This window comes from Cyclospora cayetanensis, unplaced genomic scaffold (assembly GCF_002999335.1).
Source record: "Cyclospora cayetanensis isolate NF1_C8 unplaced genomic scaffold, CcayRef3 CcayRef3_contig_102, whole genome shotgun sequence".
Taxonomy (NCBI): domain Eukaryota; phylum Apicomplexa; class Conoidasida; order Eucoccidiorida; family Eimeriidae; genus Cyclospora; species Cyclospora cayetanensis.
The window spans coordinates 1-20,141 of record NW_020312040.1 but is presented as its reverse complement, the minus strand read 5'-3'; the positions used below and the strand labels follow the sequence as shown (position 1 = coordinate 20,141).

Here is a 20,141-nt window from a genome sequence, read left to right as displayed (position 1 = left end):
GCCGCAAGGCGGACGGCTTCACATGTTGCTGGCTACGGGAAGCTCTCTGTCAAAGTATCCAGAAGCCGCTCCTCCCTTCGGGGAAGACGGTGAGGGCGGCTCCAGGAGCACGGAGGTTCCCATGACGCCTCTGACCTCGCCGCTGCCTCCGCAGCCTCGGCAGCAGCCATGCAGTTTCTGGTCGTATTCAGACACTCCTCCCGAAGGAGGCATGCAGGATGGCGGGAGTCTCTCCTCTGGACTTGAAGGCAGAGGCAGCGCCGCAGTGCAAGCGGCGGGAAGAAGGCATGCAGGAGGCAATTACATGGGGTACTGGCAGGTAGGCGTCGAAGGAGGGGGGTCTGCACCTCCAGCCGCCAGCACCCATAACATTACTCCCCTAAACACTCCCTCTTACGGGATATTTATGGAAGGGGATTTTGCGACTGCAGCAACAACACCAACAGCAGCAGGCGACGCAGCGGCTGCGCAGCATGCGTGGGGAATCATCAGAGGGCCGTCTTGCCGATGCGCTGCACCCGACGCATGCGGTTTCCACTGTGGTGTCACTTCACCTTACACGATGAGCATGCAACAGAAGTCGCCTCCTCTGCCACAACGCCCTTCTTACTATGCCTCGCCGCTGGAAATTAGCACTTTCGTAGAGCCCTCTGCTTGCCACAACATTCAGGGAGAGCGCGCTGCTCAGGGTGCCCTCATGTTGCCGCATCATCATCAGCATCATCAACATCCACATCCTCATCACCAGCATCATCATCCACCTCCTCATCATCAGCAAATGCTGGAGCATGTAGTCCATCAGCAGGCATACCAGCAGCAGACTCATCAAGAGGCCTCTGTATACCCCGATCCTCAGGCAACGAAAGTCATTCTTTCTGCTCTCCGTGTGCACCTTGCGGCTGTAGTTTCCGAGTTGTTTCGTGCCGCAGGCTGTTCTGCGCGTAGCTGTTTCGCAACGGCGTCTTTGCAGCAGCAGCAGGAGCAGCTGCAGCCTTCGTTCAAGAAGTGGCAGAAGGAAGGCAGCAGCCCCTTCGGCACTAGCAGCACTTCAACTACAAGCGGGAGTATCGAGGATGAGGACGATGCTGCTTTCAGCAGCGGCAACAGCACCACGTGCAGTGCTTACGGCTTGCTCAGTGGATCCGCAAGATCGATCAAGGAGCGACATTCATACGAGGCAGCAGAGACAGTCGCCTGCTCCACCACGCCAAGGAGAAAATGCCGCCTACCTCCAGAAGCGCACGTCTGCTCCGCAAGCAACGTTCCATCAGCAGAAGCAGCTGCTGCTACTGCTGCAGAAGCAGCAGCTGCTACTGCTGCAGCTGCTGCAATCACGCCATCCACGGAGGAAGCTTTCCATCTGGCATATATAGCCGGAGGCTCCCCGCAGGAATTAGGACGGTACCTCGCGATTTTGCTGCCCTTCTTGTCAGCTGCGCCGCATGAAATAAACTCCATGAGTCCTCATTGCCTTCTCAACGCGCGAACGGATCTCCGCGCATTGCAGAAAGAAATGCTGCAGCATCAGCAATTTCCACAGCAACACATCATAGATCTGCAGCAGCACCAGCTGCATATTGCACTTCATCCCATACAGCAGCAGAATCCGATGCCACAACAGCCACAGACTTTAACGCTGCAGCACGAGCAGCAGGTTACCATACAGCAGCAGCAACAGTCGATGCAGCAACCGATGATGCAGCAACAGACGATGCAGCAACAGACGATGCAGCAACCGATGATGCAGCAGCAGTCGATGCAGCAACCGATGATGCAACAACAGTCGATGCAGCAACAGACGATGCAGCAACCGACGATGCAGCAACAGACGATGCAGCAACAGTCGATGCAGCAACAGACGATGCAGCAACCGACGATGCAGCAACAGACAATGCAGCAACAGTCGATGCAGCAACAGACGATGCAGCAACAGACAATGCAGCAACAGTCGATGCAGCAGCAGACGATGCAGCAACAGTCGATACAGCAACAGACGATGCAGCAACCGACGATGCAGCAACCGACGATGCAGCAACCGACGATGCAGCAACAGTCGATGCAGCAACAGACGCTGCAGCAACAGACGCTGCAGCAACCGACGATGCAGCAACAGATGTTGCAGCAGCAGACGCTGCAGCAGCAGATGCTGCAGCAACAGCCACTGCTGCTGCCGCCATTACAACAGCAGCAGCTAGCTCCTGCAGCGCAGACGAGCTATGCAGTAGGCTGCTGCAGAGTGCTGGCCGATTCTACATCAGTAGCAGCAACAGCAGCAGCAGGTGCACCGAGTGGTGCTTTCAGCAGGAGCCCACTGGCAGAGCAGGGTGAGTGCTGATGCGTAGATGGGGTGTCTGGAAGTGCATTGTTGCCTTTAATGTTTGGTGGCTTGCCGCTCGCAGTTTTCGCATGCGATCGTTGAAGGCGCTGCTGCTGTTGCTGCATGCACATTCACATCCACTTTTTAAATTAACACCAAAAGTGCCCTTCACGACTCGCTTTGTTTTCGCGTTTCCTTGCTTCGAGGGCGTTTTGTGTGGGGAGCCTGTCCTCTGATCCACGAGGACGCGCAAGCACGCTACTGGAATTTCTCTCGTTTTTGTCTTAAAAAAGGCGTGTGTGTTTTTTCTGTGACGCTGTGTGTTTTCTCTGCCCCCTTGGAGGCCTTCCGCTTTTCGCCTGGATACGTCCGCCTCAGCATCCTCGCGAGGATTTTGCTTGCTGCAGACAGAGCAGAAATACGGGCAGGGGGCGTTGGAAGGAGGGGATACTAGTGATTGTGTTTGTGTTTATGGTGATTGTGATTGTGTTTGTGTTTGTGGTGGTGATTGTGTTTGTGTTTGTGGTGGTGATTGTGTTTGTGTTTATGGTGGGGGTGGTGTTTGTGTTTATGGTGGGGGTGGTGTTTGTGTTTATGGTGGGGGTGGTGTTTGTGTTTATGGTGATTGTGTTTGTGTTTATGGTGGGGGTGGTGTTTGTGGTCGTGGTTATGGTCGTTTTTGTGGTGATTGTGATGGTAGCTTGTAAGTGCGGTATTCGCTTTTGTTCTTGCAGGTTGGGGGCATGCAGGGGCCCCTCCAGCGGGGCCCCCGCATGGGGAGAACGCCACTGCGGATCGGAGTTGCTGCGCTTCCTGGCCGATGGAGGGGGGCCTCTCATGGGGCCCCCCTGCTGCGTCATGCTGCTCCGAGGGGGGTGGCGGGGGTGGCAGCTTTGCCTACTTGAGCTCTGCAGCTGCTGCTTCTTCTGGGGAGTCGGCGTGTGCGGCCGAGTGCAGCAGCCCGAGGACTGCGGCAAGTGTTCAGGAACTGCTGCCTGGTTCGATAATGCAAGCCTCGCTAGCTTCTCCGAGGGCAGCTGTCGCAGCTGCACGAGCAGATGCGCTCATGCTGCCTTTGAGTGCAGGAGAAGGAGGCCATGTCGGGGGTTCTTCCCCTTTCTACGGACAGGATAGCTTGCCAGTGACTCCTCCAGGCAACAGCCGCATGGTGGGGATGCCGTCGTGGAGCGAAGACGGGGGGGGGAGAAGAAGTCTGGGGAGTGGCTCCCAGACTTCTCCTCCCCTTGGAGGAGGCCTTCTGTCTTTGGACACCTCGACAAGTGCAAGTGCTCTGACGACACCCCCCGCGTCTTTGTTTCCAGTTTCTCCCTCTTCTTCCGCGACAACGGCTGCTCCCAGCTCGGCAGCAGGAACGCCCACAGCGTCCGCTGCTGCTGCTTCTGCTGCCGCTGCTTCTGCTGCTGCAGCGGTCTCCTCACTAGGAGCTGCTGCGCCTTCGCTCGGAGGGGGCCTCTCGCACTCCTGGATGCCACAGCAGCAGGCAAAGAAGAAGGTGGCTCCAGCAGAGTTGGGCAGCGTGATTTCGGCAGAAGGCCTGGGGCGCTCTCCCCGTGGCAACGTCAGGGTTTGCCACAGCACTGCACACAATGCGTGGCTGGTCCTGTGCTGCGCTGGAGGTGCTGAGAGTCGTGCTTTCTCTATCCAGCAGCTCGGGAACGAAGGCGCAAAGAGGGTTGCCCTACTGTATGCTGCCCAATGTAAGGAAACAAGCAGCAGCAGGCAGAGAGAGATCGACAAAGCGATAGGCACACAGATACAGAAGGGAATAGGCACGCAGAGAGAGAGGGGGCAGGAGAGAGAGAGAGAGAGAGAGAGAGAGAGAGAGAGAGAGAGAGAGAGAGAGAGAGAGACAGACAGACAGACAGACAGACAGACAGACAGACAGACAGACAGACAGACAGACAGACAGAGAGAGAGACAGACAGAGAGACAGAGAGAGAGAGAGAGTACAAGGCGCTGTATGCGACTTCTAACTTTTGCGCATGTGGTTCATGTTCCCAAATCGTTTTCTTTTGGAGTCTGCATTTTTGGCCTTCAACAATAAATATATAGATAGATGTATATTTTTTTGGGATGCCTGTTTCTTTATTTGCCCGCACATGGCTGTTAGGGGGGGTGCCCACGTACGAGTGTGTCCAGGTGTATATACATAGGGGGTTTATTGGTGGTGGCGAGGCTGCAAGTGTGTGCGCAAGTCGTTTTTGTCCTCCCGTCTAAAGTGCGTCATTTGAAGGATCTTTGTCTGGGGAGTCTCGTTCCCCCATGCGTAGCACCCGTTTCTGTCTCTGTTGCTGCTGCAGGCCGTCGACTGCTGAGCAACCGCAGGGCGGCTGCAGTAAAAGCGGCAACGGCGTCAAGTGCGGTGTCTCTTGGGCCTCATGACAAGGCCTCGAAAGTGAAAGGCATTGAGGCCTGTGCCAGTGGACTCCTGGAAGCGGATTTTGGATCCTCTGGACCTGCAGGAGGCGCATATAACCTTGCCAAATGTGCGGGAAACGCGTCGTATACAACCCGCAGTGTAGGTCTCATGTAATGCTCGTACGAAGGAGGGGGGGAGGGGGGGAGAAGCGGCGGTCTGTTTTGCAGGCACGTGCAGACTGCAAAAGGTTGGCTGGCTGGCTGGCTGGCTGGCCAGCTAGCTAGCTGACCTTGTTAAAATGCGGGAGCTGTGTGCATTGTCTTTTTCTGTTTTTCTGTATGTTTCCGAGGGGGTGCTGTGGGGTTGCTGGCCTCGTGTTCCCTCACGGCGCCTTGACTCCTCTCAACCCGCCAACAGTTACCTCTAGGCATTCGTGAAGGGTGTGTTGAGTAATCTTGATGGTTGTGTGTCGCCGTTGGGAATTTAGTTTTGCTTTATCTTTTCTTCTAACCTTCTATATATATATATATATTTCCGTCTCTCTATCTTCTTGTGGGGGTACAGCCCAGTGCGTGCGTTATAGTCTGCTTGGTGTGAGCACCTCTGGTGGCTGGCCACCTAGGTCTCTCTTCACGGCTTGGCGTTTGTAGGTGCTCTCTGCTGTTGCTTTTTTGTGCAGGACGTGTCGGCAAGTCGTGTAGCCCGTTTGAGCCGTCGTGCGATGGAGTTGCCGTATGTGCATGGCGTTCGGTTTGAAGCGGAGACGTTTGCCTGGGTGGCGCACATGCAGGGGGAAGCCCGCCGCTTCTTGGTCAAGAAGCATGGCTTTATCAAATCAAGACTCTGTGCTGTCGAGAAGATACATGCGTGGCGCGCCACGCTAGCCCCAGCCTTGCTTGAGGCTGAGCTCAAAGGTATATCGGCGTTGAGTGAATTCGGAAGTTGCCAGTCTTTAACACCCGGGAGGGCAGGGGGGTGGGGTGGAAGAGATAGCCGTTTTTGGAGCGAGTTAGACGAGTCGAGAGAGGGGATTTATGCTTTTGGTCGATGCGATGTTTTTGTGCTGTGTTTCCTGCAGTGGAACAAGAAGTGCTGGAAATGCTCCGTAACTCCGCGGTTAAGGCAGCGACAGTCGAGCAGGAGTTCTCCGGGATGTCGACATCCCCTCTGTGCCAAATTCTTGATCCTGCGGAGCCCCCTGGTGCTCTTGATCTCTGAGGCAGCTGCAGCGGATTGCGTTGCTTCTGCTCGCGTTGGCAACAGTCCTTGCTGCTTCCGTCTGCTGCCTGCAGAGCTGCGTAAACAGAGCACTTTCCCAGCGAGGAGTTCTCACGGTTTCTCTGGCCAAGGAGTGGTGTGTGTAGGCACGCGTTGGCATGTGTGTCAGGCGCTCCTCTTGTCTGACCACTGGGAGATGTCTCCTTTTCTAGGGTGTGCTGGAGGGAAAGGCGCCAGTTGATGCAGACCTCGTACCGATACTGCCGAGATAAACATTCCAGCTTGCTGCAGTGTCATATCAACGTGCTGCACTCTACACCTCGGGGGTGCCAGGGCGCTCATCTGGTGCGTGTGTGTGTGCGATTGCCACTCAAATCGAAGTCTCCTCCAGCGAGAAAAAGGCAGCAACAGATCTCCCTGTTTTTGTTGCCCCGTAGGGCGCACGTGTCCCTGATGCGCATGCCGCGCGTTGTTTTTTAAGGGGCTAAGATGAATTTTGCTTTTAAAGTGCTATTTGCGACGAGAACTTGGCGCGCAAGCTCGCGTGCCAAGCTTTCCGTTTCCCGTGACACCCTTTAGCTACGCCTATTCCCCACAGAGAGTGCCTCGTGCTGCTAACTCCGCACCAACAGCAGCCTATACACCCTAAGGCTGCTGCCCCAGAAGGGGCGGCGTCAAGCAGAATCCGTAGGCCCCCTGCCCCCCAGGCATACACGCTTCTGCTCCATATGTAAACAACCGTGTATCTACGCAGTAGGGCCCCTTAGCTCAGCCGGTTCTTTTCGCAAGAATGATGCGCACTTGGGGAGAGGGAGGGACGGGGGTGCAGCAGCCAGGCGCTGTTGCATGTATCGCAGTAGCGGCTCCCGGGGCATCCCCTTGCCGCACCAACGCGGTACTCCTTTATCTGTATGAACCCAGACGCGTTTACAGCGGAGCCCGCTCCATGTGCTCGCAGAAAACAGCCGAACGGGAACTCAGTAGCTCCTACCGAAGAGGCACCACCGCTTGGCAGGACGACCCGTAAAGAAACAGCGCGTGCCCTCCGGCATGGGGGGTTGCTCGAAAGGAATGCACAAGGTTTTCATAGCGCCAGTCATTCCGTCGGCATTCTCGCGAGCCTGAGGCGTCACATTCAAGAACACCACTCTTCACCCCCAGACGCAATTAGAGACGCGCACAGAAGGCCATGATGCATGCACCGCCAGCAGCGAGGAACACCGTGAAGAGTGTAAAATCCTGCATAGCGCCTCATAGATTATAGTCCCGCTAATGGACGCGACTAGCTCTGCCCGGGGCACATGGCAGGGAGGCTGCATGACATGTAGACCTGCAAAGTCTGTAGAGGCAACTGCTGCTGCTGCTCAGCATCGCGAGAAAAGCAGTGCAAGGCAACCGGTGCAGCCGCCTGCCCAGGGAAGGAGTGGGTTGGAGTGGTGTACCTGAAGCTCCGAAAGCCGCTGTGTCTCTTTCTTGATTTCGGTTTCTGTCTGGGGGTCCTCGCACCTGCAAGCGCAGCAACACTCCCAAAAGACGAACGTTCCTAAACGCCTCGTTGCTGGCCTCGGTGCATGCAAATCTGCGCACGGAGGTATCGCGGCTCCAGTTCGCACTCGTGTGTTGGAGCTGCCTTTCCTGCCGGCTGCTATGCCACGACAGACTCGGAGGCTTCGGCCCCGAGGCGAAACGCTCTTAGTTTGAGGGAGAATGCTCTTAGTTTGAGAGAAAATGCTCTTAGTTTGAGGGAGAACGAGCTAGAAGCTGAAACCCTACCATGGGGCAAGGATAAGATGCCTTCTGTTGAGAGCAGGCATGACCTCTTCGAAGGTTGTGATCTTTTCAATAGATGCGTCGAATCTCGCCTTCGCCTTTGTGAATAGGGCCTGCTGAATGGCATCCAGCAATGCGGGGATACGCGTTTCCACATCATCCCAAGGAACATTCTCAGCAGACGAGGTGTCTCTCCGCACAACCCGTGTCTGCCGGCTTTCCACGTCTCGGGGGCCTATCTCCAGCCGTAAAGGCACGCCTTTGAGTTCCCAGTCGTTGAACTTCCAGCCCGGCGTATAATTTGTCTGATACAAGCCATCCAACAAAGTACATATACATATATATGTATCTATATATGCATACATGTATATGTTTCCATGTATATGGATACACGTATATAGTATATGACTTGACAGGAAAAAGTGCGGCACAAGCGGAGAAACCGGAAGGCGTAAATCGCAGACAAAACTCTCGAAAAAGCTACAAAGGGAGAGCGAGCAAGCACTTCAAAAGCAACAGAGAGCGGGCGCGCGCGCGCGTGCGAGAGAGAGAGAGAGAGAGAGAGAGAGAGAGAGAGAGAGAGAGAGAGGTGTCTGGCCGCACAGCACCCTGCGAGACAGAGCTCTAGAGAAGATGAGAGGAGCAAGAGAGGTGGGCTCTTGACAGGGCAAGCAAGACACGTGGAGTGTGGCAGAGAACTGCTAAGAAGGCGACCTGGGGATCTTCAAAAGAGAAGAGAGCTTACAATTTCTGACCGCCTAGCACAACACCCTAGCCAGTAAAGCACCCATGAGGAGTCAGGAACAAAAACTATTTAAAAATGGGCTGATGAGGCGTGGCAGATGAAAAAGAAATGATGGAGTTATGTGCAAACAGCGTCAGAGAGAGAGAGAGAGCGAGAGCGAGAGAGAGAGAGAGAGAGAGAGAGAGCGAGAGAGCACTGAATGATGTAAGTTGCATGAGCAGACATACCCTATCGTCAACCTTTACGCGCACACCGACAGCTTTTAGAGACTGTTCGACTTCGCGGCACTTGGCGAGAACCTCAGCGCTTCCACTCTCCTGCGTCGAGAGGCAAAAATGGCAGCCGAGAGCAGCGCAGCCACAGGCCTACATGAGGGCTCGGCGCGACAAAGCAAATCAGCAGACAGTTGGAGAGAGGGTGCAGAGCAAGGAAGGCACGAACAAGGCCTGAAAAAAGAAGTTGGAAGCTTGCATGTCACAGAAGCAGCAGCAGGGGGGGGTTATGCATGCATAGAGAGAAGAACTTGAGAAGCAAGCGGGGCAGAACCGAACGAACGGCGAGGCGGATTTTTCGCAACCATAGCACTGTGCAGAGACAGCAGGAGGTCGGGTGTGAACTAACTTTGAAGACGATTGGAATAATGACGGCCTGTACAGCTGCAATCCGGGGGGGAAGCACCAATCCCTTGTCGTCTCCGTGTGTCATAATCATGACGCCAAGGGACCGCGTCGTGCACCCCCAACTCGTCTGGTGTGCAAACTGTTTTTCGCCTTTCTCGTCTGAAAGAGAAGCGGCACATTGGCAGCAGGATCCAAGACACTCGCTCAGGCTTTCCCCTAGGATGGCAGCAGAGAAGACCACGCGATCAAATCCACACCTTCCGTGTCTCCCCCCGCCACACAAACAGAGCAGCGACACACGACCGAGGGAAGGGCGCCTCGAAAAAAGACACAAGCGGGAAGGGGCAGCAGGAGGAGCCTGTCACTCCCGACCAACGCTGTCGGACTAGCCGGCGGTGCAGGCACTGGCGAGGCAGGAAGTTGAGCGAAGCAGCACCAACAAAACAAGTAAAGAATCACACCGCGCGAGCAGAGGCAGAGACACAACACAGACCGACCTAACAGGGCGCTCTAGAGGACAGGAGGCCGCAAGGCGCTAGAGGGAACAACTATCAGCAAAAAAGCCAAAACTAGCAGCGCATGCGCCGAAATCAGCCTAACCCTCGAACTCAATCCCAAACATCTTCGAGAAGTTCTGTCCAAGCAAATGCGACGTTGCTGCCTGGATGCCACGTCCTGTCTCGGGAACGAATCCCTCTATCGTCGTGGTCTTCTTTCCTCCCGCAAACTTTTCGTGCTCGCTCTTTTCGCCCTTGATAACAGGTACAGCCAAATAGTCCTCGTACCACCTGATCAGGCAGCCACAAAAGCACAGCACCCACCGGGTTAACCGGCGAAAATACATGCAGCAGCAGCAAGTGGAGCAGCATTTGCAGGTGACTGGGGGGTCCAGCACCCTGAAAGACTATGGACTTAAGTAGCGTTGCGAAGAAGACTGCCGTTCAAAACCGCATGCGGGAAGACACAAGAGGGGCTGGAAGGGTTTACTGTCTGTAGAGCTCCAGGATATCGAGAACGAGTTTGAACGCCTCCTCCTCGGTCGCATGCGCCGTATGGCCTTCCTGCCACAGGAACTCTCGAGTGCGAAGGAAGGGAGTGGGCTGCTTGAACTCCCACCTGCAGCAAAAGCACGCAGCGCATCCCCGACGCTTCGCCAAAAGTGCATTCGCTTTACATGCTCAGGCCCTGCAGTACAAGGCCTTGTACCTTTTCCGCGTATGAAGCTTTCCGCGAATGCGGAGACACCCAGCAACAAGAAACTCTCTCTCTGCATCCCTGTGCGCTAGAGCACGCTCTCGAAGTCTTGCTCAAACATGCTGCCGCTACAAAAATGCCAGTAGCAGGTGCACTGCCAGCTAAGGCTGCGAGAGAGACCTTAACGCCACCGCTGACACGTTCTTCCCGCTGGGAAGAAGCCTCACCTGACGACGTTGTTCCACTGATTCAGCTTCAGAGGAAGATCTCTGTGCGATCGGATCCACTTGGCATACGCAGGATACATGATGGTTTCGCTAGTAGGCCGGATGGCAACTTTTTCTGGAAGTTCAGAGTCTCCGTAATGTGTTACCCACGCAACTTCTGGACTGAATCCTGCGACGTGATCCTTCTCCTTCTCCAGTTTGGCCTGGCAAAAAATCACGCAGGGACGTGCACCGACCATGTGGACTGCCGTACGCACTGCATGCGGCAAGAATACACAAATACATGTGCAATACATGTACATGTATTGCACGTGTATTGCTGCTGCTGTTGTTTAGCCTACGAGGTAGGCTGACGCCTCCGCTAAGGGGGAGGATTTAACATCCAAACGGGAGGGCGGGAGCGAGGAGGATCAATTGACTGCAGCAGCGAAGGGATCCTAGAAGCACGATGACTGGGTAGCAGCAAGCAGTCGGGAAAACAAGGAAGGCAGCAGAAAGAGAACAACTGGGGGATCTCAGAGAAAAAGGAAGCTCCGAAGAAAAAATCCCGGAGCGACTGCGTCCGAGCACAGAGGGAGAGGACAGAAAGAGCTGTATACATATACGGCAGGGTGCCTCTTACCTTAGAGACAAACATGGGAAAGTAACAGTTCTCGACGCCTAAGCGCTTAATGCTATCGTCGAAGAACTTCTGCACGGCTTCCCACATCCGATACGCCCAGGGTCTAATGATGTAGCATCCGCTAATGTCATAATACTCAACGAGCTCGCCACGCACAATCGTCTGAAACATTTACACATACATACATATATTTATATATAATATACACCACCCAAAAGGACTGGACTATAATGCAAGCCGGCTGGCACCCTCAAGTTCCGCATGTTCCCACCAAGCAAAAATACAGACGCATGTACCCATATAAATAGATATATACGCATATAAGTACATACATATACATACATATGTATATACATATATACAGGTACACTGCCGCCTTTTAGACTGCAGAGCATGCGGTGGGGGAGACAGACCGCAAAACAAGCGGAAAAAACGCCAATACACACACTAGAGGGAGGCAGAAAAGAGCAAGGATCGAAGCGCCCTCGAAAAAGACGCCACCTCACCTTTCTCCCCCTTCTTCCCCTGTGTCCACCTCCCCTCCCAACATTGAGCTTTTAGAGACATATAGACACGTGCGCAGCATATTACCTGCGTATACCACTCTGCAAAGTTGGTTGCCTTATGTGCGGTAACTCCCAAAGTGGCTTCAGGCTGCTGTGAATCCTCTTTGCCGCCTTTTGCTGCAGCGCCAGACTTCTTAGCTTTTGAAACTGCGCCGTCTGGACCGTTTGCAGGAGCATCCGCTAAGGCTTGAAGCTCTGAAAAATACGAACACGCACAAAAACATGCATACAATTATATACAAAAAATACATACAAAGACGCACCTACATCCATGCATACATACATGCACACATTGCAACGAGCAGTCTTAGGGTGTTGCTGAAGATGATGCAGGATCAAAGCACCACAGCTGCCGTAAAGAGCTGATCACGACATGCCTTTAAGTCGGGGCAGAGGCGGCAATCTGCACCTGCCACTGCAGACTGCCGCCTCTTCTACCTACTACCCCCTCTCGCACAGGCAGACGCTGAAGGAAGCCGTGTATAAACATCTAGGTCTGTATGTACATATATATATGTATATATATATATACACATATATGTATCTATGTATATACAACATACCCTGGCAGTCAATGAAGGTTATGGTAATCCCTCTTGAAGTGAGAAACGAGATGATGTCTCTTGGTGCGATTTCAAGGCTTTCAAAGTTGTGGAGGGGATGCACCAAGACAGGAGCCGTACTGTCCTTTAGCTTTGCATCAAGCAGCAGCGTCACTTCCTTCCTGATGGAGCAGCCAACAACAGCCACAGGCTACGGGTTGAAGTAAGTGCCTTGCTTCAGCGATACGTATGAAGCATCCAAAGGCAACAAGGGAGGGAGTGCTCGGCATGGTGCCTGGAGAGCAGCATCCTCCGCACTGGCGAGGCATTGCATTCCATCTCACTTTTCATCATTTTGAATAGCGAACGGGGTGACGCAGCCGGGTAAGACGTGTAAAGTGTCCTCAAGGATCTTTTCGTCCGCGAGGCGCAATTTTTGAGCACCAAGTTTTGCCATTAAGCCTTTCAGCGGAGTAGGCGAATCCTGTGTGTTCAGCAACCGCACAGACGAGGTAATTGCTGCAGTAAGCCTTGGGAGTGACATTAGCGCTGTCGCCTTTGGTCCTGAAGATTTTTAGAGAGAATCGCTGGTTGGAAATAGGGGATGGCTTTTCCGCACAGAAACCTCCTTCCCCGCGATCCTCTGCCTCGCGCTGCGAGCATCTGGCGTAAGGCTTACGTGCAAGGCGGTAAGGAGGAAGAGACTGCCCTTTTTGTCCTTGAGGAAGAGATTTTTGCATATTTGAATGCCCAGAGATCCTACAGCCGCGGCTAGCTCCTCGACAGTAGTGGCCTTTGCGTGCTTGTGCTCCTGCGGGAGTTGCAACACAGAGGGGAGTCTGCTTTGCTGCAAGGCAACCTTACAACGGCGGGAAGGGAGAAGCACATTTTAGACACACGCGCAGCAGCAGCAGCATCTGTTTCAGCTGGAGGGAGGCCCTGTCGCTGCTGCAGACATGCGGGAAAGAGCACACGATGCACCAGAAGGGGGGAGTTGAGGGGGAGAAACAGGAGCAGCCGGGGTGGAAGATGCTGAGCAGCAACACTGTTTCTTACCTTGAAAGCGATGCCTGCGCTTTTTAGAGATTCCTTAAGAGCCTTCTCCTGCTGGAGTTGGAGCTCTGTAGGCCTTTCTTTGTCCGCCATTGCCTCGTTCCCGTTGATGCAAGAGACACTGCGACTCGAGCCTGCTATCTGCAGACAGTCCCCTTTGAAGCCACTCGGCGTCGCGCGAGGCACGCTCCAACGGAAGGATCCACTAAAACGGGCTGCGTTGACCGCAGATACCTCAGGGGAAACGTTCTTACGTGGAAAATCTGCAAGAAACGGCAGTGCTGCGGGGTTGGGGAGGAGGAGCTTACGCCAGAGAACGGCTGATAAAGCACAGGCGGTCAGGGAGAAGACGGACTCCCCCCTTCTTAGGAGACGCGGATTCGTAACAATCCTGCAGACATACTGCTGCATCTTGTGAGAAATGCATCAAGACGCATGCGACGTAAACGCATGAGGGCGAGCGGAAGCAGCAGCAGCCAGAAATCGGCGCAGGTGAGATGATCCGCAGCAGCAGCGCCACATATTTCTGCTGCCCTGCAAAGAGGGCTCCGAACACTGCTTGTAGACTCCGCATCTGCCGCTAAAACGGTTATTTTCCATTATTAATGACTTGCCTGAGAAGGAGGGGGGTGTAGGAGGGGTCAAGAGACTGCCGACAGGGGGCATTCTTTAGCCCTTCCAGTCTACCCTCATGATCCTTCAGCAGCGGGGGGGAGCCACCTCCTAGGGGAAGTCTGCCGCTACATTCCTTGTTTCGCCGGATAAAAAGCTGCTTTCTTCGAATCCTCGTACACTGGCCTCCAGCCAGCTTCCTCTGAAACCTCCCTTCGAAGCCGATGCACTGCCTTGCACACACACGTGCCAGAAAGCGGCACTTTTCTGCCTTCGAAGACCCCCAATGCAGACTTTTCTCGCTCGAGCCTTTCGCGTATGAACATCAGAGCTGCTGGGTATTGTGCGGCTGCTGCTCGAGGAGCCTTTCTCTCCAGCAAGCATCCCAGTCTCCTCTTCTTGAACTCCCCCTCCCCCTTCCCGTACAGAATGGTATTACAAGCGCCAGTTGCAGCAACGCGGGGGTGGGCAACACTGCAGCCGCAACACCACCCCGTCCTCCGCGCATGTTGCTGCCATCCAAGTGGCACCAGCAGCAGCACCAGCGGCAGCACCAGCGGCAGAACCTTCAGCACAGATGCTCGCGTGATTTATCTGAATAGTACCACTAGAAGACGCAGCGTGGTGCATGCAGGAGCCGACTTACCGCCCTTGTTTATAGTGCCCCGCCTCCGCCAGTTGCAGCCTCTGTTGCAGTCGCTTTCCAGCAGCAGCAGCAGCACAGACACCTACATGCCTTCTCCCCTAGCCATCAATCTCAAGCACTTGATACAGCGGCGAAGGACGGCCAAACGCAGCAACTACCACCCTCAGCTTCTACCCGTCCCCCCCCCTCCCGCTTTTCCACCATCGACTGGAGTCGCTGCTGCGTCGCCCCCTCTGCCGCAGTCTGCTGCTGCTGCAGCGGCTGCTGTGGGTCAGCAGCAGCTGCAGCAGCAGCAGCTGCAGCAGCTGCAAGACAGCCAGCTGCTGCAGCTGCACGGGGAGGCGCCACTTTATGGTCTTGGTTTCGCGGGGAGGAACGTAGTGGCTCTTGGCGAAGACGCCGATGCAGCAGATGCGGTGTCTCCCACCTTTGCAGCCGTCTCCTCTCTCGAGCGAGTTGCAGTTGCTGCGCTGACTCGCTGGAAAGCAGCTGCAGAGGCTCCCTCGCCCTCGTCACCATCCCCGTCGTCGTCAGCAGCGGCAGACAGAGACGACCAGTCCTTCTGGAAAGAACTCTGCGATCGTCTCTATGCATCCAGAGATGTCATGCCTCTGACCTCCCTGGCAACAGTGCTGCGTCTCATCTGCTGCCGCTATCTCTGCACCGAAGCAGCAGCCTCCCCCTATTTCTTGCGGCACTTTGCCTCCTTCCCCCACCTTCCAGACAGCAGCCTCCCCCCCCCCTCCCCGCAGCAGCTGCAGCACAAACAGCAGCGGCTGCCTTCTCAGAGACCAGTCGCCGCTTCCTTGTTGCTGCCGCTCACGAGGGAGTTTATCGACGATGCTCACTGTCTCTCTGCCGCCGCTGCTGCAGACGTTGCTGCTGTCTACGCTGTCTGCAACGCGTGCAGCGTGGATCTGTTGCAGCTCCTCCTGAGGCGCAGCGTCGACACTTGGCTGCTCCCCGAGAGTGAGCTCGTCGCACAGCGGCAGCAACTCCAGCAAGTAGCGTCATCGCAACAACGACAACAGGTGCAGCTGTTTGCCTCCAAGCCCGATGCAATGACTAGCTTCTCCCCACACGAGTTCGCCGTTTTCTGCTCAGCAGTACAGCACTTGCTGAAGCAAGCGCAGCCGCTGCTGCAGCGGCAGGCACAAGAACGGCATCAGCAGCAGGCACAAGAACGGCATCAGCAGCAGGCGGCTCCTCTGCTGCCTCTGGAGGCAGCATTCTTTCGGAAAGCTTCTGCTTTTCTGTTGCGCTGCACAGACCAGCAGCAGAAAGACGCTGCACAGCAACAAGCCGCCTTGGGCAGCCTTGCCGCGCTTGCCGGGGACGTTTTGCAGACACAGCCTCAGCAGCAGGATACAGAGCTTTTCAAGGCGTGTGTTGAGCTCCTCCGAGCAGCAGATATCTTTGTTCCCCGGAGAGGAGCGGCAAGAGACACAGCAACACACACAACAAAAGACACAGCAACAGACGCGGCAGTCGTAGCATTCTGCTGCAAAGAGACAGCACGCCTCATGGCGTGCCTCAACATCCCCGATACCCACGGAAGCCCTTCCACTACGCCTCGAACGGCTCATCCTCCTCAGCAGCAGCATGCAGAAGCGACCACTGCTACTGCTGCTAGTGCTACTATTGCTGCTGCTACTGCTGCTAGTGCTACTATTGCTGCTGCTACTGCTACGAGTGCTGCTCTGCCCGCGGCAGACACCTCTGTTGAAGCAGTTGAAACAAAACTCAAGGGCTTAAGCCTCCCCTCCAGCCTGCAGAATTTCCCCGGCGCCACTGCTCTGCATCACATGTTGCTTCAAGCCGCAAAACTGCTGCAGCAGCAGCATGAGCATCTGGAAAGCGGGGAAAGCGTCGGAACTGCGCATGTGTCTGCACCTTCAATGGCAGCAGCAGGCCGCTTGCAGTACGTCGCGCTGAGGCGTGCCCAAGTGCCTGCTGCTGAGACGCTGCAGCTGATGCGTTGTGTTGGTGATGCGACAGCAGCAGCCGCTCAGATCCTGATGCAGCCTGCGCTTAAGCGGCGCCTTGGCGAGGGAGTTCACCAGCAGTCGCAACTGCATGCGGAAATGCAGCGACTGCAGCAGCAGCAGTGCCTGGAAAAGGCCTCTGCTCTTTTCACTGCCCCGCAGGCAGCAGAGCAGCGGGAGCTGCAAGCTGCCGCGAGGCAGCTCGTGGAGACTGTGGTGTCTGTCATTACAGCGAGGGGGTCTTCTTTGTTGCCTTCGGCGTCGGATGCATGCAGAGCCTTGTTGCTGCTCTGGCTGGCAGCGGCAGAAAAGGCGCCGGAGGGGAGCTCTCGAAGTCGCCTTCTTGCCCATAAGACGGCGCAACAAGTGAGCGAGCAGCAGATGCACAGGCAATAGGGAGGAGAAGATGCATGCGGCTTGCTCTAGACAGACATTGCCGCTTTCCAGAGGAGCAGTAGCTCAAAGCGTGTGTTGCCTTGTTGGCCTTCTTGAGATGCCTGTCTTAGCCCCTTTTGGTGCGCCTTTTCTTCTTCTTCCTGCTCGTACGAAGTATCGAAACTTGCGAGTCTGTGACTATTGCTCTATATATATATATGTATATAGACCAATATATATATATATGTATATGTGCGTGTGCATGGCGTAATATGGACGCAAGCGGCGTTAGGTGTGAGCTCAACTGCTGCGTCTCCGTAGCCATCTTTATTTTGCAGGATCTAATCGCGGAGATCGTACGCCGCTTCGCGGAAATCTCGCAGCCAGAGAAACAGTTCTTGAGCCAGGCCGTCTCAGTCCTTGGCATCCGGGTAAGTGTTTCTGCTCGTTCGCGTGCTGTTTTTGCTGCTCTTTCAACTTGCGACTCGCTGGATGCGCAGCATTTGCAGTCCAAGAGCCGGCTCCGTGCACGCGTAGCCGCAATTGCAACGAGTTGCAGCTCACTACCGATCCTTACTTGAGGAGGCGGGCGACTGGTTTCTGCCTGCGATGTGCTGCGCAGAATTCCATTCTCTTGTATTACTGCCGAAAGTACGGCAGCCCCCTAAAGCAACGCCTCGCAGCCAAAGCTGCTCCTTGCAGGAAGCAGCTTTAGGCCGCTTGTCCTCTTTTGTCCCCACCGATAAAGAAGCGCAGCAGCTTCTTGCGCGGCAGGAAACACACGAGCACAAAGTGATCTTTCCTCTGCTGTTGCCTGTTTGTCGCTGGAAGGGAGTGCCTCTAGGGTTAAGCGGCAGCAGACAAGTAAGTGTCAAGGCAATGCAGGATGTGTTGAGGGAGGGAGGCAGTGCAAAGGGAGGCGAAAAACGTGTGTTAGTAGCTGCTTTCGAAGCGTTGTTAGCGCGTTGGCGTTCGGTGAGGGGTTCTTGTGCCTTATAAGGGGCCTGCCACATCGAGCTAATTGCTGCTGCTATGCAGGCAGATGGTATTCGTTCCAACGCATTTTTTAGACTTCCTGAGAGTACATGTTGTCGACGAAACTGTCTCGACAGTCGCAGATATGTAGCGTGTGAAGAAGGGCGAGTTTGCCCCTAGTTCATGCGGCCAGCCGCTAGCTTTCCATAGCGAGCGCAGTAGTATGACCAGCAGCTGGCTAGGTGCTCTTCTCTGGGTATCTGTTTATCCCCTCCCCGATCTCCTCAATTAAAGCACTGTAGTGAGCCAGCTTTCTTTCTGCCTCGTAAAAGAAGCGCTTTTGCTGATTTTCAGTTACAACTCTATAGAGATGAAAGACATAATCTGAGGGACCTTTTCGGGGTAGTTGGCGTGGCTTTTTACGATGCCTGTTACGTCGACGTTCTCCACACCAGGGATCGATGTAACTGGAGCAAGTCCTGCCACCTGTAAAGAGTCCACACAACAGGCGTCTTGTGTTTTGTGGCGACACAATGGCAAGAAGAAGGGGGCACACCATCCGTAGGGAATGTGTAGCGCGCGTGCAAAAGACTACCAGTCGAACGCGTTCCAAATTCGCCGTATCAGATAAAGCGTGCGAACAGCAGCATTAGCAATAGCAGCATTAGCAATAGCGCATTAGCTGCAGTAGCAGAATTAGCATTAGCAGCAATAGCAATAACCGCATTAGCATTAGCAGCAGAATTAGCAGTAGCAGCAATAGCAATAACCGCATTAGCATTAGTAGCATTAGCAGAATTAGCATTAGCTGCAGTAGCAGCATTAGCAGTAGCAGCATTAGCAGAATAAGCATGAGCAATAGCAGCATTAGCAATAGCAGCATTAGCAATAGCAGCAATAGCAATAGCAGAATTAGCAGTAGCAGCATTACCAGTAGCCGCATTAGCAGCATGAGCTTTAGCAGCATTAGCCTTAGCCCGCGCAACAAGCAGCGCGCTCGCTGGATATCTTCAGCAGAGGCAGCATGTGTGGACGCCGTTATATACCTGGAGTCTGAATTCCATCCACCTGTACAGGAAGGCAAGCAGCCAATCTGTTCTGCAGTAGACATTGATGAGGCGTCCTGAGGTAACTTGTCGCGCTTGCTTCCACTGCGTCGCATTCATCGAGGCAGGCAAGCCCATGAGCACCACGTCGTGTATGCAGTGAAATTTCCGCTGCATCAAAAGCAGGCACACCGCAAAGCAGACCAACGATAAGCAGGCGTCGTGCACTAAAGAATACAAAACAACAACGAGAAGTTTTACCACCATCACAACCACCACTACCACTACCACTACTACCCCCAGCAGCAACCCTGCACCGAGCAGCGCGTCAATTTAGTGAGTCAGTGTCTCCGTGTTTTTGCAGTATGCATCTTTCCAGAGTCAGCCCCCCTGCCCCCTGCTTGCGGAAGCATCCGCAGCTCCCCTCATCTGCACACACGCCAGAAGGCCAGTGACAGCATCACGACAAACCTTTCTCCATAAAGCTTGGAGACAGTAAAATATGACGCGCGCGCCAATGCTGTAGCCAGCAAGCGTCACTGGCCTTTGCCCTACAGCCTGCGCAACAGAGGCAGCAGCAGCAGCAGCAGCAGCAGTCCACATGACGACCTTAAAGTAGAGCGGAGGATAGGATGACACTGCGCCAAGGAAGGGCAGCAGCCGAATGGTGTGCTCTATTAGAGGCTCCAAGACGGCCCTAATCCCTTCCACACTACTCCCGAAAACGCTACCAATATCAGCAGCAGCACTGAAAACGCAACTACAGCAGCAGCACTGAAAATGCAACTACAGCAGCAACTACAGCAGCAGCACTGAAAACGCAACTACAGCAGCAGCACTGAAAACGCAACTACAACAGCAACTACAGCAGCAGCACTGAAAACGCAACTACAGCAGCAGCACTGAAAACGCAACTATAGCAGCAACTACAGCAGCAGCACTGAAAACGCAACTACAGCAGCAGCACTGAAAACGCAACTACAGCAGCAACTACAGCAGCAGCACTGAAAACGCAACTACAGCAGCAGCACTGAAAACGCAACTACAGCAGTAGCACTGAAAACGCAACTACAGCAGCAACTACAGCAGCAGCACTGAAAACGCAACTACAGCAGCAGCACTGAAAACGCAACTACAGCAGCAACAAGAGCATAGACAATGCATACACCAGCACAACAGAAGCACTGACAACACGAGTACCGACGAAAAGAACAAAGAAGCACACACCACGCAAACAAGTTAGCAACC

General features: G+C 54.5%; 4 protein-coding genes across 4 annotated transcripts; 2 read left to right on the top strand and 2 right to left on the bottom strand.

The window, feature by feature from the left end:
* Positions 1-218: 218 nt before the first annotated feature.
* On the top strand, positions 219-4,871 carry LOC34618265 (mucin-19). Its single transcript, XM_026338191.1, has 5 exons — positions 219-319; positions 2,661-2,778; positions 3,189-3,761; positions 3,819-4,035; positions 4,639-4,871. The coding sequence occupies exons 1-5, from the start codon at positions 219-221 to the stop codon at positions 4,869-4,871; spliced, it is 1,242 nt and encodes a 413-aa protein (XP_026193976.1).
* Positions 4,872-6,892: 2,021 nt separating this feature from the next.
* LOC34618266 (proline--tRNA ligase, cytoplasmic) lies at positions 6,893-13,347 on the bottom strand. The gene is made up of 14 exons (XM_026338169.1): positions 13,258-13,347; positions 12,881-13,012; positions 12,546-12,685; positions 12,223-12,383; positions 11,685-11,854; positions 11,094-11,255; positions 10,472-10,674; positions 10,038-10,166; positions 9,651-9,838; positions 9,052-9,209; positions 8,658-8,747; positions 7,689-7,990; positions 7,358-7,421; positions 6,893-7,036 (listed from the first exon to the last, which is right to left on the bottom strand). The coding sequence occupies exons 1-14, from the start codon at positions 13,345-13,347 to the stop codon at positions 6,893-6,895; spliced, it is 2,133 nt and encodes a 710-aa protein (XP_026193954.1).
* A 1,053-nt stretch (positions 13,348-14,400) lies between these two features.
* Positions 14,401-17,871, top strand: LOC34618267 (the record flags this gene model as incomplete). The annotated part of the gene is made up of 4 exons (XM_026338180.1): positions 14,401-16,092; positions 16,288-16,886; positions 17,165-17,303; positions 17,533-17,871. Coding segments are annotated over 4 exons (2,769 nt in total), but the record flags the coding sequence as incomplete, so codon positions are not given.
* Positions 17,872-18,201: 330 nt separating this feature from the next.
* Positions 18,202-19,496, bottom strand: LOC113147468 (uncharacterized membrane protein C6F6.13c-like). The gene is made up of 3 exons (XM_026338159.1): positions 19,365-19,496; positions 18,894-19,064; positions 18,202-18,333 (listed from the first exon to the last, which is right to left on the bottom strand). The coding sequence occupies exons 1-3, from the start codon at positions 19,494-19,496 to the stop codon at positions 18,202-18,204; spliced, it is 435 nt and encodes a 144-aa protein (XP_026193944.1).
* Positions 19,497-20,141: the final 645 nt, after the last annotated feature.

What these genes read in the sequence shown, in the direction of transcription:
- LOC34618265 (XM_026338191.1), top strand. Translation starts at nt 219, where the DNA reads ATGGCGGGAGTCTCTCCTCTGGACTTGAAGGCAGAGGCAGCGCCGCAG. An exon ending in GAGGGGATACTAGTGATTGT is followed by an intron (nt 2,779 to 3,188) that starts GTTTGTGTTTAT and finishes TGCTGCTCCGAG; the next exon opens with GGGGGTGGCGGGGGTGGCAG. An exon ending in CAGCGGTCTCCTCACTAGGA is followed by an intron (nt 3,762 to 3,818) that starts GCTGCTGCGCCT and finishes CCACAGCAGCAG; the next exon opens with GCAAAGAAGAAGGTGGCTCC.
- LOC34618266 (XM_026338169.1), bottom strand. Translation starts at nt 13,347, where the DNA reads ATGGCGGACAAAGAAAGGCCTACAGAGCTCCAACTCCAGCAGGAGAAG. An exon ending in GTTTGGGATTGAGTTCGAGG is followed by an intron (nt 9,210 to 9,650) that starts GTTAGGCTGATT and finishes CTTCTCTTTCAG; the next exon opens with ACGAGAAAGGCGAAAAACAG. An exon ending in AGCGGCTTTCGGAGCTTCAG is followed by an intron (nt 7,037 to 7,357) that starts GTACACCACTCC and finishes GTGACGCCTCAG; the next exon opens with GCTCGCGAGAATGCCGACGG.
- LOC113147468 (XM_026338159.1), bottom strand. Translation starts at nt 19,496, where the DNA reads ATGTGGACTGCTGCTGCTGCTGCTGCTGCTGCCTCTGTTGCGCAGGCT. An exon ending in TCCAAGCTTTATGGAGAAAG is followed by an intron (nt 19,065 to 19,364) that starts GTTTGTCGTGAT and finishes CTTTTGATGCAG; the next exon opens with CGGAAATTTCACTGCATACA. An exon ending in GGATGGAATTCAGACTCCAG is followed by an intron (nt 18,334 to 18,893) that starts GTATATAACGGC and finishes GACTCTTTACAG; the next exon opens with GTGGCAGGACTTGCTCCAGT.